At 45.0% G+C, this 18,817-nt stretch overlaps 1 protein-coding gene and 1 long non-coding RNA gene across 7 annotated transcripts in view; one reads left to right on the top strand and one right to left on the bottom strand.

Annotated features, from left to right (window-relative positions):
* The window catches only part of UBASH3B (ubiquitin associated and SH3 domain containing B), a 131,595-nt gene that overhangs the window by 89,660 nt on the left and 23,118 nt on the right, over positions 1 to 18,817 (bottom strand). Inside the window, exon 1 of one of the 6 annotated variants that reach the window (XM_056543060.1) lies at positions 8,775 to 9,017. The exons of 2 other annotated variants lie outside the window; for them this stretch is intronic. In XM_056543060.1, the coding sequence (XP_056399035.1) occupies positions 8,775 to 8,866 (92 nt within the window). In that variant the 5' untranslated portion in view covers positions 8,867 to 9,017. Of the gene's footprint in view, positions 1 to 3,004; positions 3,110 to 7,320; positions 7,388 to 8,124; positions 8,190 to 8,774; positions 9,018 to 18,817 lie in introns of those variants that run through there. 3 more of the 6 variants (XM_056543062.1, XM_056543063.1, XM_056543061.1) reach the window with 3 other exon arrangements.
* Positions 9,825 to 12,990, top strand: LOC130293870 (uncharacterized). The gene is made up of 3 exons (XR_008848322.1): positions 9,825 to 9,979; positions 11,217 to 11,591; positions 12,456 to 12,990. It is a non-coding gene; the product is annotated as an uncharacterized LOC130293870 (long non-coding RNA).

The following is an 18,817-nucleotide window of genomic DNA, read 5'->3' as shown; positions in this document are numbered from 1 at the left end:
TATTCTACTCTGGAACAATGAGAGTTGAGCCAGTTTTTCTCTAGAAAGTGAGAGTAAGGCTGCGTTCACATTACGTTTTATAGATACGGCCCCGAATCTCATTCATTTCAATGAGGAGACCGGATTCACACAGTGTCTCTGGTCGGCTAATTTTTGACCCGTATCTGGTTATGTGACCGGACCTAAAACCGTGACAAAACGTAATGTGAAAGCAGCCTAAAATGTATCGTTCTGAAGCCGAGATATTTTGGTCATCGGATACAATTTGTAACGGATACAATTGTAACAAACCCTCAACTGTGAGAGGTCATAGGTCAGGACAGGATGTAAAGAAGACCGTTAATTATATAAGACCTTTTTTTTTTTCACAACTCCACCCCACAGAAAAGATGGCGTACAAACCACATGTTAAAAACGCGCATACACAAGACCGTCCAATATCATAACTTTTGGGCAACTATAACTGGCATGAATGGGAGAGTGCAAGCTAGAATATTAGGGAGCTGCAGAGCTGTGTGTGTTATTTGGTATAATACCGTACAATGTATATGTAGTGTTTTCTAATAAGAAGTGTCGCCGTCTGTCGCATCGTCGTGTTCAGCAGCTGGAGAGGAGAAATCCTGAGGGGAAGCAGATGGAAGGAGTCTCATTACTTCCCTCCACACTATTAAAAGCATAAATAAAAATAACAGGGACGGGAAGGATCGGCGAATTCTTGGCGCGGTGCGCACTGTTTACAACATGACTGTTTTACAAAGAGAGGAAGCAAACACCACTCCCTTTCTGTGAAAATCAACCTTCCCTCTGTCCTCGCAGACTATTCCCTCCGCAGACCCTTCCATCCATTACCCCCTCAGTCTGCTCTCCCTGTAAACTGAAGCCGTTCTGCAGAATCCTACCCCCCCCCCCCTCCATAACACAACAATATCCTGCGCTCCTAATGAGAAACACAATTGGAGCTTATTGTCTCCAGAACAGACGCATCTTCTGCTATTTCACATCTGTAATGTTTCCACGTGCCAGCAGAGTCCAACATCCTCACTCAATGGGACACAAGGGTCCTTTATGGACTAAAATACACCCATGGGGGTCACAGGATTTACTCGGTCAGGGACAGTCACCCCACCCTTCTATACTAACATATTGTGTAGTCACAAATTTAAGGGAGATGGAGACAACATGGCAAGCTCGAAAACTGAGATTCCAGCTGTACTGGTCCTGAGGTACAGCCTTGACTACTCCAGAGCTGCACTCACTATTCTGCTGGTGAGGTCACTGTGTACATACATTAAATTACTTATCCTGTACTGATCCTGAGTCATATCCTGTATTATACTCCAGAGCTGTACTCACTATTCTGCTGGTGGGGTCACTGTGTACATACATTACATTACTTATCCTGTACTGATCCTGAGTTATATCCTGTATTATACTCCAGAGCTGTACTCACTATTCTGCTGGTGAGGTCACTGTGTACATACATTACATTACTTATCCTGTACTGATCCTGAGTTATATCCTGTATTATACTACAGAGCTGTACTCACTATTCTGCTGGTGAGATCACTGTGTACATACATTACATTACTTATCCTGTACTGATCCTGAGTTATATCCTGTATTATACTACAGAGCTGCACTCACTATTCTGCTGGTGAGGTCACTGTGTACATACATTACATTACTTATCCTGTACTGATCCTGAGTTATATCCTGTATTATACTCCAGAGCTGTACTCACTATTCTGCTGGTGGGGTCACTGTGTACATACATTACATTACATATCCTGTACTGATCCTGAGTTATATCTTGTATTATACTCCAGAGCTGTACTCACTATTCTGCTGGTGGGGTCACTGTGTACATACATTACATTACATATCCTGTACTGATCCTGAGTTATATCCTGTATTATACTACAGAGCTGTACTCACTATTCTGCTGGTGAGATCACTGTGTACATACATTACATTACTTATCCTGTACTGATCCTGAGTTATATCCTGTATTATACTACAGAGCTGCACTCACTATTCTGCTGGTGAGGTCACTGTGTACATACATTACATTACTTATCCTGTACTGATCCTGAGTTATATCCTGTATTATACTACAGAGCTGCACTCACTATTCTGCTGGTGGGGTCACTGTGTACATACATTACATTACTTATCCTGTACTGATCCTGAGTTATATCCTGTATTATACTTCAGAGCTGTACTCACTATTCTGCTGGTGGGGTCACTGTGTACATACGTTACATTACTTATCCTGTACTGATCCTGAGTTATATCCTGTATTATACTTCAGAGCTGTACTCACTATTCTGCTGGTGGGGTCACTGTGTACATATATTACATTACTTATACCGGGGGCAGTTCATTTTTCCGATGACTGTACAGGTTTATAGATGACAGTTTCCACAATGCAAGTCATCAGAGCGAAACACTGGACACAGTGAAAACACAGAATGACTTTGTATCAGTCCCCGGGGTGTTAAGCTCATTTCCCTGATCCAGGGACAAAAAAAAAACAAAACAGGAACTTCTTTGAAAGCTGCTGACAATAGGACAGAGGGGAGATAAGGGCGGCAGGACCTTCTGTAGTGAATGAGCCCCCGGCACTGTCATATACAGCGGATCCCCCTCTGCTGGTTCTGCAAGGAAAACTTCACACGGTTTATAGTGACCCAAGGGGTTAAATTATATTCACACAAGAACACAAAGTTATCGAGAAAAAGAGGAAGCAATGACACTTCCGGACTGATAGAGGGAAATATTCCAGCAAAGACCAAACTGAAGGATCAGCCGGGGAACAACACAACTGAGTCCTCACAATGATCAGAGAATGGAGGACGACCAGAGGCTGACAACTGCCAGACACCCATCAGCCATAACATTAAGACCCCCACCTAGCACCGTGTCGCTCCCCGCAGCCCGGACCCTATAGACCTGCGATGTGTTCTGTAGTGTCAGCAGGTCCTGTACAAAGAAAAACAATTACCTCCAAGGAAGGGTGGAACTCAGGCGCTGAAGGACCTGGCAAATCTCAGGACAGCAAAACATTTATTCCCAGTGGGCAGTATGCAACGCATTTTGCGCATAAGCGCTTCTTCAGGCATGCCTGATGCCTGATGAAGCGCTTATGCATGAAACGCGTTGCATACTGCCCACTGGGAATAAATGTTTTGCTGTCCTGAGTTTTGCCAGGTCCTTCAGCGCCTGAGTTCCACCCTTCCTTGGAGGTGATTGTTTTTCTTTGTGCCATATCTGTGGAGCGGCAGCAGTGGACCATCATTACATACCTTTATCCATGTTGCGCTGGCCCTTGCACAACCAGCTTTGGTAAGCGCGATTTTACATTGAGCGTCTTGCATGAATTGGCGGTATTACACTATGGAGCGCTCCTTTTGTGTCTTTTTTTAGCAGGTCCTGTAAGCAGGGCTGGTGCAAGGATTTTTGTCACCCTAGGCAAAAGCTAATTTTGCCGCCACTTGACTTCGCCCATTGGCCCGCACTTTGACATGCACCACCTTACTACTGGGGTGACACACAGTAACAAGCCCCTCTTCATGTAATTAGCTTACTACTGGGGTGACACACTGTAACAAACCTCCTCCTCATGTAATTACCTTACTACTGGGGTGACACACAGTAACAAGCCCCTCTTCATGTAATTAGCTTACTACTGGGGTGACACACTGTAACAAACCTCCTCCTCATGTAATTAGCTTACTACTGGGGTGACACACAGTAACAAGCCCCTCTTCATGTAATTAGCTTACTACTGGGGTGACACACTGTAACAAACCTCTTTCTCATGTAATCTCCTTACTACTGGGGTGACACACTGTAACAAACCTCCTCCTCATGTAATCGCCTTACTACTGGGGTGACACACTGTAACAAACCTCCTCCTCATGTAATCTCCTTACTACTGGGGTGACACACAGTAACAAACCTCCTCCTCATGTAATCTCCTTACTACTGGGGTGATACACTGTAATAAACCTCCTTCTCATGTAATCTCCTTACTACTGGGGTGACACATTGTAACAAACCCCCTCCTCATGTAATCACCTTACTACTGGGGTGACACACTGTAACAAACCTTCTCCTCATGTAATCACCTTACTACTGGGGTGACACACTGTAACAAACCTCCTCCTCATGTAATCACCTTACTACTGGGGTGACACACTGTAACATACCTCCTCCTCATGTAATCACCTTACTACTGAAGTGACACACTCTATTAAACCTCCTCCTCATGTATCCTCCTTAATACTGGGGTGACACACTGTAACAAACCTCCTCCACATGTCATCTCCTTACTACTGGGGTGACACATTGTAACAAACCCCCTCCTCATGTAATCTCCTTACTACTGGGGTGACACACTGTAACAAACCTCCTACTCATGTAATCTCCTTACTACTGGGGTGACACACTGTAACAAACCCCCTCCTCATGTAATCTTCTTACTACTGGGGTGACACACTGTAACAAACCCCCTCCTCATGTAATCTCCTTACTACTGGGGTGACACACTGTAACAAACCTCCCCCTCATGTAATCTCCTTACTACTGGGGTGACACACTGTAACAAACCCCCTCCTCATGTAATCTTCTTACTACTGGGGTGACACACTGTAACAAACCCCCTCCTCATGTAATCTCCTTACTACTGGGGTGACACACTGTAACAAACCCCCTCCTCATGTAATCTCCTTACTACTGGGGTGACACACAGTAACAAGCCCCTCTTCATGTAATTAGCTTACTACTGGGGTGACACACTGTAACAAACCTCCTCCTCATGTAATTACCTTACTACTGGGGTGACACACAGTAACAAGCCCCTCTTCATGTAATTAGCTTACTACTGGGGTGACACACTGTAACAAACCTCCTCCTCATGTAATTAGCTTACTACTGGGGTGACACACAGTAACAAGCCCATCTTCATGTAATTAGCTTACTACTGGGGTGACACACTGTAACAAACCTCTTTCTCATGTAATCTCCTTACTACTGGGGTGACACACTGTAACAAACCTCCTCCTCATGTAATCACCTTACTACTGGGGTGACACACTGTAACAAACCTCCTCCTCATGTAATCTCCTTACTACTGGGGTGACACACAGTAACAAACCTCCTCCTCATGTAATCTCCTTACTACTGGGGTGATACACTGTAATAAACCTCCTCCTCATGTAATCTCCTTACTACTGGGGTGACACACTGTAACATACCTCCTCCTCATGTAATCACCTTACTACTGAAGTGACACACTCTATTAAACCTCCTCCTCATGTATCCTCCTTAATACTGGGGTGACACACTGTAACAAACCTCCTCCACATGTCATCTCCTTACTACTGGGGTGACACATTGTAACAAACCCCCTCCTCATGTAATCTCCTTACTACTGGGGTGACACACAGTAACAAGCCCCTCTTCATGTAATTAGCTTACTACTGGGGTGACACACTGTAACAAACCCCCTCCTCATGTAATCTTCTTACTACTGGGGTGACACACTGTAACAAACCCCCTCCTCATGTAATCTCCTTACTACTGGGGTGACACACTGTAACAAACCTCCCCCTCATGTAATCTCCTTACTACTGGGGTGACACACTGTAACAAACCCCCTCCTCATGTAATCTTCTTACTACTGGGGTGACACACTGTAACAAACCCCCTCCTCATGTAATCTCCTTACTACTGGGGTGACACACTGTAACAAACCCCCTCCTCATGTAATCTCCTTACTACTGGGGTGACACACAGTAACAAGCCCCTCTTCATGTAATTAGCTTACTACTGGGGTGACACACTGTAACAAACCTCCTCCTCATGTAATTAGCTTACTACTGGGGTGACACACAGTAACAAGCCCATCTTCATGTAATTAGCTTACTACTGGGGTGACACACTGTAACAAACCTCTTTCTCATGTAATCTCCTTACTACTGGGGTGACACACTGTAACAAACCTCCTCCTCATGTAATCACCTTACTACTGGGGTGACACACTGTAACAAACCTCCTCCTCATGTAATCTCCTTACTACTGGGGTGACACACAGTAACAAACCTCCTCCTCATGTAATCTCCTTACTACTGGGGTGATACACTGTAATAAACCTCCTCCTCATGTAATCTCCTTACTACTGGGGTGACACACTGTAACATACCTCCTCCTCATGTAATCACCTTACTACTGAAGTGACACACTCTATTAAACCTCCTCCTCATGTATCCTCCTTAATACTGGGGTGACACACTGTAACAAACCTCCTCCACATGTCATCTCCTTACTACTGGGGTGACACATTGTAACAAACCCCCTCCTCATGTAATCTCCTTACTACTGGGGTGACACACTGTAACAAACCTCCTCCTCATGTAATCTCCTTACTACTGGGGTGACACACTGTAACAAACCCCCTCCTCATGTAATCTCCTTACTACTGGGGTGACACACTGTAACAAACCCCCTCCTCATGTAATCTCCTTACTACTGGGGTGACACACTGTAACAAACCTCCCCCTCATGTAATCTCCTTACTACTGGGGTGACACACTGTAACAAACCTCCTTCTCATGCTGCTGGCTGAACGAGTGGTTCAGATGCTGATTGTCTAAGGGTGTGTTCACACTACGGAATTCCCACAGAATTCCACGGGCGGAATTCCGCGGTGTGAACTTAACATTAGTGTGAATGGGTCTCCGCGTGACCCGTTCACACTGCGGAATTTAAGCAGCGGACAATGTTCATTCTTTGCGCGGATTCCGCCAGCACTGTATAGCCGTCAATGGTAATGGTTCAGGCAATTGAAGTATTTTCGGCGGCGGCCGCCAGACGGAATCTGAATTCAGCGAGCGGAGATTCCGCAGTGTGAACGCACCCTAACTTTCTTGTGGCAGGCAGAGCGGCGCCCCCCATCAAGAGGGCGCTCTAGGCGGCTGCCTACTTTGCCTATAGGCAGAGCCGGCCCTGCTGTAAGGGGTGAGGTGTGGCCTCCATGGATGGGATTTGTTTCTCCAGCACATCCCATAGACCAGTGGTCTCAAACTGTGGCCCTCCAGATGATGCAAAACTTCAACTCCCAGCATGCCCGGACAGCCAACGGCTGTCCGGGCATGCTGGGAGTTGAAGTTTTGTAACATCTGGAGGGCCACAGTTTGAGACCACTGCCATAAGCGATTAATTAGATTAAGATCTGGGATATTTGGAGCCTGAATCACCATCTTGATCTCTTTGTATTCCTCATTCCCGGACATTGGAGGAATTTATAATTGGTTTTACCCTGGTTTTGTGGTGTACATTTGTCGCACAGTGGGGGAGATTTATCAAAACCTGTGCAGAGGAAAAGTTGCCCAGTTGCCCATAGCAACCAATCAGATCGCTGCTTTCATTTTTAATAAGGCCTCTGAAAAATGAAAGAAGCGATCTGATTGGTTGCTATGGGCAACTGGGCAACTTTTCCTCTGCACAGGTTTTGATAAATCTCCCCCAGTGTGTCTCAGATGCTGTTTTGAGACTTTTAATTGCGAATTTGGGGGAGATTTATCAAAACCTGTGCAGAGGAAAAGTTGCCCAGTTGCCCATAGCAACCAATCAGATCGCTTCTTTCATTTTTCAGAGGCCTTATTAAAAATGAAAGCAGCGATCTGATTGGTTGCTATGGGCAACTGGGCAACTTTTCTTTTTCACAGGTTTTGATAAATCTCCCTCTTTTGCTTTAGAAGGTTTTTTCGAAAAGAACGTACCAAGTCATGATTTCAGTTGATATCCTGCAGTGGTCAGGAATTCATGATATGCGACTTTTCAGTTTGTCGCATCTTTTGTCGCAACTGCGCTAAATTAGGCGCAAGTCTACACGAGCCCTGACTTGGCTTACAAAACTGACTGCAAACAGCATTTTTAAACACATTTTGTCGCACGGGACAAAAAGTCGCACAAAAAGTCACAGAGGGGCACCATACAAAGTAGAGTACTGAAGTAAGGAATGGGATCAGCACCAGATTTAGCACTTGCCCTGCACAATTATATAAATTTGGCGCAGGTTTCCCCCACATAAATTAATTGGGTAAAAAGACGTTCCCCTACACCACTCTTGATGAATACCCCCAATGTCTGCAATGTGGTGAGGGGGGCATTATCCGGCCACTGCCATTAGGGATCTCTCTGCCATGAAGGGGGGAACTCGGTCTGTACAATGTTTAGGTAGGTAATACGGGTCAGGTTGGGTTCACATCACGTTTTATGCAATATGGGACCGCATACGGCTGGGGGGAGCTAAAACGGTGCGCTCCCGTATCCCTGAAGTATGCGGCCCGTTTGTAATGTATTTCACTGAGCCGACCGGAGTGAAGCGCTGACTCCGGTCGGCTCATTTGTGTCTCGTATGTGGTTCTCGCACCGGACCTAAGACCGTGGTCCAGCCGTATGTGGTCCCTAATTGCATAAAACGTGATGTGAACCCAGCCTGACAGCAACATCCACATGATGCCAGGACACAGTGGGGGGAGATTTATCAAAACCTGTCCAAAGGAAAAGTTGCTGAGTTGCCCATAGCAACCAATCAGATCGCTTCTTTCATTTTTCAGAGGCCTGTTCAGAAATGAAAGAAGTGATCTGATTGGTTGCTATGGGCAACTCAGCAACTTTTTCAAGTTTTGAAAAATCTCCCCCAAGGTCTCCAGTAGAATATTCCCCATCACACTGCCCAACCAGCTTGTCTTCTTCCCATAATGCACCTTGGTACCATCTGTGACACACATGGAACCGGACATCCACTAGACGGGAAATGTGATCCATCAGACCAGGCCGCCTTCTTCCATTGCTCCATGCTCCAGTTCTGATGCTCACTTATCTTCTGTAGATACTGTGGTAACGGGGTGTGCGGTGCAGGGCAGATGTTGTTACCCTAGGGGCAGATGGCATTAACTCCTTGTAATCGTGACGCCAGGGCATGGTTTATCCTCAATACCACCTGAAGGTATACCGCTGGATCCTGGGCTAGGCACGGGGGCAATAATTACTCCAACGCCAAGTTACGGATAATGATAACTTTACTGAGGGTAGACAGATGGTGAAGTCTATACAGTTCAGCCAGGACCCAAGGAGGTGACCAGTGATGCAGAGACCTTAGGGGCTTGCTGGGACTTGTAGTAGGGTCAATTTTATGCAGGCTTGACAAATGGTGACTGTGTGGTGGCCCAGTATGGGAGGTGTTACCCAGCGCTCCTGCTGTCCTGTCAGGTGGCCTCCATCAGTGTCCCCAAGGCCCCCTGCACTTGTTTCCCCATTGTAAATATGATTTACCATGTAAAGTGTTATAAAATGTAATGTTGCTTTAAGAGTTATACCATGTGATATGTCATGTGATTGTTACCCAGGAGGTACCAGTGACCAGGTGATCCCAGGAGTGACCTATGGGCTCCCTGCTAGTCTCCCCCATATAAGCCCTGGGTGGAGCTTCTCTCTCTTTGATCTCTGCTCTTCTGCTGAGGTCCAGTGCAGTCTTGTCTAGTGTGTGTGTCCAGAGTGTTGGAGACCTCAAAGTCCAATCCTGCAGCCGCCATCAAGTCAAGTAAGAGAAAGTCACAGCTTTATGAGTCAAGTCAGTCCCTGTCATCTGTCAAGTCAGCGTGGTCTGCATTCAATTGTCCAGTCCTACTACAAGTCCCATCAAGTCCTTAAGGTCTCTGCATCCCTGGTCACCTCCTTGGGCCCTGGCTGAACTGTATAGACTTTTCCATCTGTCTACCCTCAGTAAAGCTACCGTTGTCCGTAACTTGGCGTCGGAGTCTTTAGCCAGGACCCAAGGAGCTCAAACCAGAGGAAGCACCGTTCAGGTGTGAAACTTGTTGTTTGTCTCGGAACCCTCCACACCTCATGCCTTGTTTTTCCTTATGAAAATCTTGGAAAAATAAAAACCTCATCATTGCAACTACAGAGGGTGAGTGCGATTTCCTTTTCTGCCTTTCACCGTGTATTATTACCTGTAATCCAGTCATAATCTGCACCCCTGGGTTTTGCAACTACTGTATATCTAACTGCCTCCCCTGAAGTGGACTTTACATTTGTCTCAAGTACAATATTGCGAAGCTGTGCCACCATTTGTCTACTACTGTGGTTTATAGTAGTTATTTTCTTGTATGATAGGGGGCAGTATTATAGTAGTTATTTTCTTGTATTATAGGGGGCAGTATTATAGTAGTTATATTCCTGTATATAGGAGCAGTATTATAGTAGTTATTTTCTTGTATATAGGAGCAGTATTATAGTAGTTATTTTCTTGTATTATAGGGGGCAGTGTTATAGTAGTTATATTCTTGTATATAGGAGGAAGTATTATAGTAGTTATATTCTTGTATATAGGAGGAAGTATTATAGTAGTTATATTCTTGTATATAGGAGCAGTATTATAGTAGTTATATTCTTGTATATAGGAGCAGTATTATAGTAGTTATATTCTTGTATATAGGAGGCAGTATTATAGTAGTTATATTCTTGTATATAGGAGCAGTATTATAGTAGTTATATTCTTGTATATAGGAGCAGTATTATAGTAGTTATATTCTTGTATATAGGAGGCAGTATTATAGTAGTTATATTCTTGTATATAGGAGCAGTATTATAATAGTTATATTCTTGTATATAGGAGGCAGTATTATAGTAGTTATATTCTTGTATATAGGAGCAGTATTATAGTAGTTATATTCTTGTATATAGGGGGCAGTATTATAGTAGTTATATTCTTGTATATAGGAGCAGTATTATAGTAGTTATATTCCTGTATATAGGAGCAGTATTATAGTAGTTATTTTCTTGTATTATAGGGGGCAGTATTATAGTAGTTATATTCTTGTATATAGGAGGCAGTATTATAGTAGTTATATTCTTGTATATAGGAGCAGTATTATAGTAGTTATATTCTTGTATATAGGAGCAGTATTATAGTAGTTATATTCTTGTATATAGGAGCAGTATTATAGTAGTTATATTCTTGTATATAGGAGCAGTATTATAGTAGTTATATTCTTGTATTATAGGGGGCAGTATTATAGTAGTTATTTTCTTGTATTATAGGGGGCAGTATTATAGTAGTTATTATTTTAGTCATACTCTCGCCGGTTTGAGATGATCTATAAGATGTAATATAATGGGTTGTCGTTTCCTGTTAATTTCCACAGAGACCATACCTCGCACTCTACAAAAATCTTTACACACATTCAGATTTGTACTGCATTGACCTATTTTCTGGCCTCATTTCAAGCCTCCCCTGATTCCTCCGCAGAATCTTCCTCCGTCCTTCATCTTCTACAGTTCTGATGACCCAAATACAACCTTTCATATACTTAAATAGCAGGACCGGTTCCCCCCGTTCGCTCCCCTCCTCAGCATATTTAACCCCGTGTTCTTCACACACAGCACATGTCCCCAGTGAACCGAGATCTGAAGATGTTCTGCTCCTCGCATCAAATCCAGCAGTGACTGTCAGGATGAAAGGAAAGAAGAATCTTCAGAACTCAGGGTAGTGGAGAGAGACAGTCGGCTTAAGATTCAAGGTGCATATTCTTCTCTCATCTGATACACTGGAAGTACCAATAGTCTGGTGCCTAGTCTTATCCATTTTTGGAAAAGCTGGGTGACTATCAGCATGGCTGCCATTAAAAGCAAGGACTGACACTAGATTCAATTGTCAGCCAATGAGGAATGTAGAAAAGCTGGGTGATGCCCCCTATTGCAGTGGTCTCTAAACTGTGTGCCTTCAGCTGTTGCAAAACTGCAACTCCCAGCATGCCCGGACAGCCAACGGCTGTCCGGGCATGCTGGGAGTTGTAGTTTTGCAACAGCTGAAGGTCCACAGTTTAGAGACCACTGCCCTATTGAAACGTTCATTGCAGCCATATTTGTAGTCACCCAGCTTTCCCTGAAAAAAGACAACCGAATTGAATTAGGGGAAAGACTCAAATTCCTTTATTCACGAGGGATGTGGACAAACTGGTCTTATCCATCTCTGGAACTAATCAGTTTCTGGAAAAGCTGGGGGACTATCAGTATGTCTGCCATTAAATTCCTGACACTAGATTCAATTGTCAGCCAATGAGGACCTGTAGACCTCCAGCTGTAGCAAGACTACAACTCCCAGCATGCCCGGACAGCTGTCCAGGCATGCTGGGAGTTGTAGTTTTGAAACAGCTGGGGGAAGGTCCTAATTTTGGAGTCCACTGCCCTATTGGAACGTTAATGGCAGCCATATTAGTAGTCACCCAGCTTTCCCAGTAAAAAGATGACCGAATCAAAGTAATGGAATGACTTAAGTTCTTGTATTCACGAGGGGATTTTCTCATCATTGGAGGAAATGTCACTATGGAAGCGTTATACGATACCCGCAAATATAATTTTACCTTGTCGTTCACACCTTCCAGCGTGATTGTCACGTCCTTGCCAGCTCGCTGACATTGTCCCGGAGTCATCATGTACAAGTAAAGGGGCCGACTCCAGGGCGCCAAGTAAAAACCGGTGCCAATTGCAAAATGAACATATCCAGTTACAGCAAAAAGAGATAAACCAACATTGTCAGGGGCGACACGCAGATACGCCAGAAGGAGAATAACCTTGAAATACAAGATGGCCGCTGGACCGCGCTTTGTTGGCATCAGTTTGCTGTTATAAGATAAAGATTTTAGTGCCGCACGTTATGGGCCTAAGGGCTCAGTCACTTTGGGCGGCAACTTTACTGCAGATTTAAGTGCAACGGAACATGTTGTTTTTGGTTTTTTTTTAAATAAAACCTATTTTCTGCATCATGGATTTTGCTACAGATCTGCAGCATTTCTGCAACAAAATCTACAACACCTGTGGAATTTTCAGACTCTTCCATTACAAATCCTGTCGGTAGCTCGATTTTCTGCACATTTTGGACGACACAAGAAGTATCCACTGTGGAAAATCCGCACCCGCGTGAACATAGCGCTAAGGACTCGTCCACATTATGGAAATTCTGGCCAAAATTTTACAAGAGGACGCTTACAGCAGCCTATTCTGAAATCATTGCTTAAATGGGAAGGGTTACAGAGCAGGGAGAAATTAAAGGCATGGTGAGTGAGGGCGGGCTCAGTGCTTGCTTTGGACACACCCCTTCCTGAACAGTGGATGTCAGAACGAGTGAGCAGCAGAACAGAGGGATATGTGAGCTAAATACAGAAGCTAGACACAAAGACGTGTAAAGCATCTGCATGACCTAGTGGGTAAGCATTTTTTCTGTGATATGACAGGTACGCTTTAATGTCTGCAGCACCATTCCAGTTCCTACAGAAGAGTTTCCCAACCAGGGTGCCCCCAGCTGTTGCAAAACTACAACTCCCAGCATGCCCGGACAGCCGTTGGCTGTCCGGGCATGCTGGGAGTTGAAGTTTTGCAACAGCTGGAAACACCTAGGTTGGGAAACACTGCGCTAAGGAATTTGTTCACCCAAATCTTTTCCCTAGCGGCCGTTGGGTACCTTCAGTTGGTGCACACTGAATAGATAAGGGCCCATACAAGCGCACGGAGTAACAGACTCGCATTGTGGTCAATGGGAGCCAGCTGCAAGTCGAATCCATGCTTGTTTTCACACAAATTCCAATACCAACCCCCCCCCCCCCCCCCCCCCCCCCAAAAAAAAAAATTTTGTGAACAACTAAATTTGGTTTCTTTTCGCGTCACTTGTCATGAATGCCATTTTCCTTTTAAGGCTATGCTCACACAAAAGAATTTCCAAACGGAATCTGGCAGAAAATCTCAGCTCAGAAATTCTGTTGCAGCGGAGTCCCATTCCTTTTTAATGGGATTTTGAAGCACCGTGCACACAACAGAATTTCCGCAGCTGAAACATCTGCCACAGAATCCTGATTCCGGCCTCTGCCGAAAGAATGGACATGTCAAATCCTTTCGGCGGAATCCGATTAGAAATGCATTTCTGTCTATAGCGCCAGTATTTTATGATAAATGTCCACCTTTGTTTTCTGAGCGGATATTCTAAAAAATGTCCACCATGTGAATGTAGTCTGAAGGGAATGGGTGGGGGGGGGGGGGGTCTCTTGGGTCTGACAGAAGCCCTGCACAGGCCTAGGAGGCTTCTGAATGCTGCTTCATGCCCCAAAGCATCATGGTCCTGAATTTTGGCACCTTATAAAAGGCTTGTAGGGGGGATTAGTTTTCATATTACCCCCATTTCTGTATTAAAGGGGTACTCCAGTGGAAAACTTTTTTTTATTTTTTTAAATCAACTGGTGCCAGAAAGTTAAACAGATTTGTAAATTACTTCTATTAAAAAAATCTTAATCCTTCAAGTACTTATTAGCTGCTGAATGCTACATAGGAAATTATTTTCTTTTTGGAACACAGAGCTCTCTGCTGGCCTCACGAGCACAGTGCTCTCTGCTGACATCATGACCACAGTGCTCTCTGCTGACATCTCTGTCCATTTTAGGAACTGACCAGTGCAGCATATGTTTTCTATGGGGATTTTCTCCTACTCCTGGAAAGTTCTTAAAATGGACAGAGAAGTCAGCAGAGAGCACTGCGCTTGTGATGTCAGCAGAGAGCACTGTGCTCGTGATGTCAGCAGAGAGCTCTGTGTTCCAAAAAGAAAAGAATTTCCTCTGTAGGATTCAGCAGCTAATAAGTACTGGAAGGATTAAGATTTTTTTAATAGAAGTCATTTACAAATCTGTTTAACTTTCTGGCACCAGTTGATTAAAAAAAAAAAAAGTTTTTCACCAGAGTACCCCTTTAATGCCCCTATAGCAGTGTTTGCCAACCAGGGTGACTCCAGCTGTAGCAAAACTACAACTCCCAGCATGCCCGGACAGCCGTTGGCTGTCCGGGCATGCTGGGAGTTGTAGTTTTGCAACAGCTGGTGGCACCCTGGTTGGGAAACACTGCCCTATAGGCTTGTACTGAAAGTGGCATTAGTGGTCTCCACTCAGGACTACTCCTCCTATCCTCCGGACTATGTTGCCCCATTTGTCACTGCCTGGCAGCTGCTATACTCCTGTCCTGAGATCACTATAGACGGCAGTGCACATTAGAGCCTCTTCCATGTCGGCGAGCCCTGACAAGCTCTTACTGAGCACTTAACAAGCCATAATTGAGCCTTCCCAGAGATTTTATTGCATTTAAAAGGCATGTTCCATCCTCCACCAATGCTGCAGAAGACGTCGCTGGGGGGGGGGTGCATTACTAATAGTGTCCAGTCATCTGCCCCTAGTAATACCAATTATGTATGGTTGAGGACTCTGTGAAGATTCATCCAGATATTAGTCATAGGGAATTAACTAGATGTTTCAGCATGCCCAGGTGAGCGGGCGAGGCCAGCCAGAGATTGAGTATAACCGCGCATAACTAAATAACACCGCCATGCCACCGCCCCATAATAAGACTGGATAATGCTCCCATACTGTGACTTGATAACAACCCATACCATAGCTAGATAATACCGCCATATTGTGACTTCATAACACCACCGTGCAGTGACTGGATGACACTTTCATAATGTAACTGGATAACACTCTCATACCATGATTAGATAGCACCCCATAGTGTAACTGAATAACACACCCATACAATGACTGGATAACACCCCCCATACAATGACTGGATAACACCCCCATACAGTGACTGGATAACACCACCATACAGTGACTGGATAACACCCCCCATACAATGACTGGATAACACCCCCCATACAATGACTGGATAACACCCTCCATACGATGACTGGATAACATCCCCCATACAATGACTGGATAACACCCCCCATACAATGACTGGATAACGTCCCCCATACAATGACTGGATAACACCCCCCATACAATGACTGGATAACACCCCCCCCCCATACAATGACTGGATAACACCCCCCATACGATGACTGGATAACATCCCCCATACAATGACTGGATAACACCACCATACAATGACTGGATAACACCACCATACAGTGACTGGATAACATCCCCCATACAATGACTGGATAACACCACCACAATATGACTACATGAAAATGACATCCAGAAACTGGAGACACCACCATACCATAACTGGATAACACCCCCGTACAGTGACTGGATAACACTCTCATACCATGATTAGATAACACTCCATAGTGTAACTGAATAGCACACCCATACAATGACTGGATAACACCCCCCATACAATGACTGGATAACACCATCACAATGTGACTAGATAACAATGACATACAGAAACTGGATACCACCACCATACCATGACTGGATAACACCCCCATACAGTGACTGGATAACACCCCCATACAGTGACTGGATAATGCCACCATACCATGACTGGATAACACCCCCATACATTGACTGGATAACGCCACCATATCATGACTGGATAACACCCCCATACAGTGACTGGATAACGCCCCCATACAGTGACTGGATAACACCACCATAAAGTGACTGGATAATGCCCACATGCAGTGACTGGATAACACCACCATAAAGTGACTGGATAACACCCCCATACAGTGACTGGATAACGCCCCCATACAGTGACTGAATAACGCCCCCATACAGTGACTGGATAACGCCCCCATACAGTGACTGGATAATGCCCCCATACAGTGACTGGATAACACCACCATAAAGTGACTGGATAACATCACCATAAAGTGACTGGATAACACCCCCATACAGTGACTGGATAACCCCCTCATACAGTGACTGGATAACACCCCATACAGTGACTGGATAACGCCACCATACAGTGATTGGATAACACCACCATAAAGTGACTGGATAACACCACCATAAAGTGACTGGATAACACCACCATACAGTGACTGGATAACATCACCATAAAGTGACTGGATAACACCCCCATACAGTGACTGGATAACCCCCTCATACAGTGACTGGATAACACCCCCATACAGTGACTGTATAATGCCCCCATACAGTGACTGGATAACACCCCCATACAGTGACTGGATAATGCCCCCATACAGTGACTGGATAACACCACCATAAAGTGACTGGAATACACCACCATACAGTGACTGGATAACGCCACCATACAGTGACTGGATAATGCCCCCATACAGTGACTGGATAATGCCCCCATACAGTGACTGGATAATGCCCCCATACAGTGACTGGATAATGCCCACATGCAGTGACTGGATAACACCACCATAAAGTGACTGGATAACACCCCCATACAGTGACTGGATAACACCCCCATACAGTGACTGGATAACGCCCCCATACAGTGACTGGATAACACCCTCATACAGTGACTGGATAACGCCCCCATACAGTGACTGAATAACGCCCCCATACAGTGACTGGATAATGCCCCCATACAGTGACTGGATAACACCACCATAAAGTGACTGGATAACATCACCATAAAGTGACTGGATAACACCCCCATACAGTGACTGGATAACCCCCTCATACAGTGACTGGATAACACCCCCATACAGTGACTGGATAACGCCACCATACAGTGATTGGATAACACCACCATAAAGTGACAGGATAACATCACCATAAAGTGACTGGATAACCCCCTCATACAGTGACTGGATAACACCCCCATACAGTGACTGTATAATGCCCCCATACAGTGACTGGATAACACCCCCATACAGTGACTGTATAATGCCCCCATACAGTGACTGGATAACACCACCATAAAGTGACTGGAATACACCACCATACAGTGACTGGATAATGCCCCCATACAGTGACTGGATAATGCCCCCATACAGTGACTGGATAATGCCCCCATACAGTGACTGGAATACACCACCATAAAGTGACTAATCATGTGCTCCTTTTGCAGTTGTGATATCCCAGTACAGGACATGGTTCTGCACTACACTTAGGCCCTGTCAGGTTGAGTCCCTTAGTGACCTGGGGCTCTCCTGCAGTGTCTCCCCTGCTGTTACTATACTGTCATTTATTGTAATAGGATTGTAGTCAGTTCATCAATGTATAGTCAGTCTAAAGGACCTGTGAGATGTCACATGAGGGCACTAGTTTAACACATGAACCACAGCTTGACCAATGGTCTTTGGCTCAGTTCCTGCCTCTATATAAGGGGGCGGCCATTACAATTCTCTCTCTTCTATCACTTTACTGAGACCAGCAAACACCAGAGATCTCAGTGCTAGTGTCCAGCACCTGGAAGGCCTCAAATCTACAGTCATTCCAGTAAGTCAAGTCTATGTCTGCTGTCACTATCTACAGTCTAGTCAAGCCTCAAGTCAATTTTCTAAAGTCCTTTACAAGTATAATTGGTCCCAGCAAGCTGCGAGGTCCTTCTGTGTTCCTGGCCACCTCTCTGGGATTCTGGCCGAGGTGTAAAGATGATAACACCTATCTGACCTCAGTAAAGCCTCCGTTAAACCATAACCTGGTTGTAGACTCTCATTTTCACTGCCTAGCTATTGGAATAGTGGAGATAGCGTCTGGGTGGTTCCCGATACCCAAAGACCACTCTGGTGTCAGGAACATTAGAGATTAATAACACCTTGCCCCTGGGGTTAATGCCATCTTGCCCCCATCCACCTACACCGCTACACCCTGTGGTCCCGCCATCACCGTGGGTCACCACATATTTCTACTCAGTAAGTAGTAAGAGTCCTGTCCCGATATCTCATGGAATGTGCCCCAGAGGGACCTGTAGCCTGTGGAAAGAAATGGCAGAAGAAGGAACTGACAGCTTACAGGACGCACATGCAGGTGACTGTAGTGGTCGTCCAAACCCAACC

The sequence above is a fragment of the Hyla sarda genome, chromosome 10, assembly GCF_029499605.1.
Source record: "Hyla sarda isolate aHylSar1 chromosome 10, aHylSar1.hap1, whole genome shotgun sequence".
NCBI classification, from domain to species: Eukaryota; Metazoa; Chordata; class Amphibia; order Anura; family Hylidae; genus Hyla; species Hyla sarda.
This window is presented reverse-complemented; position numbering and strand designations above follow the sequence as displayed.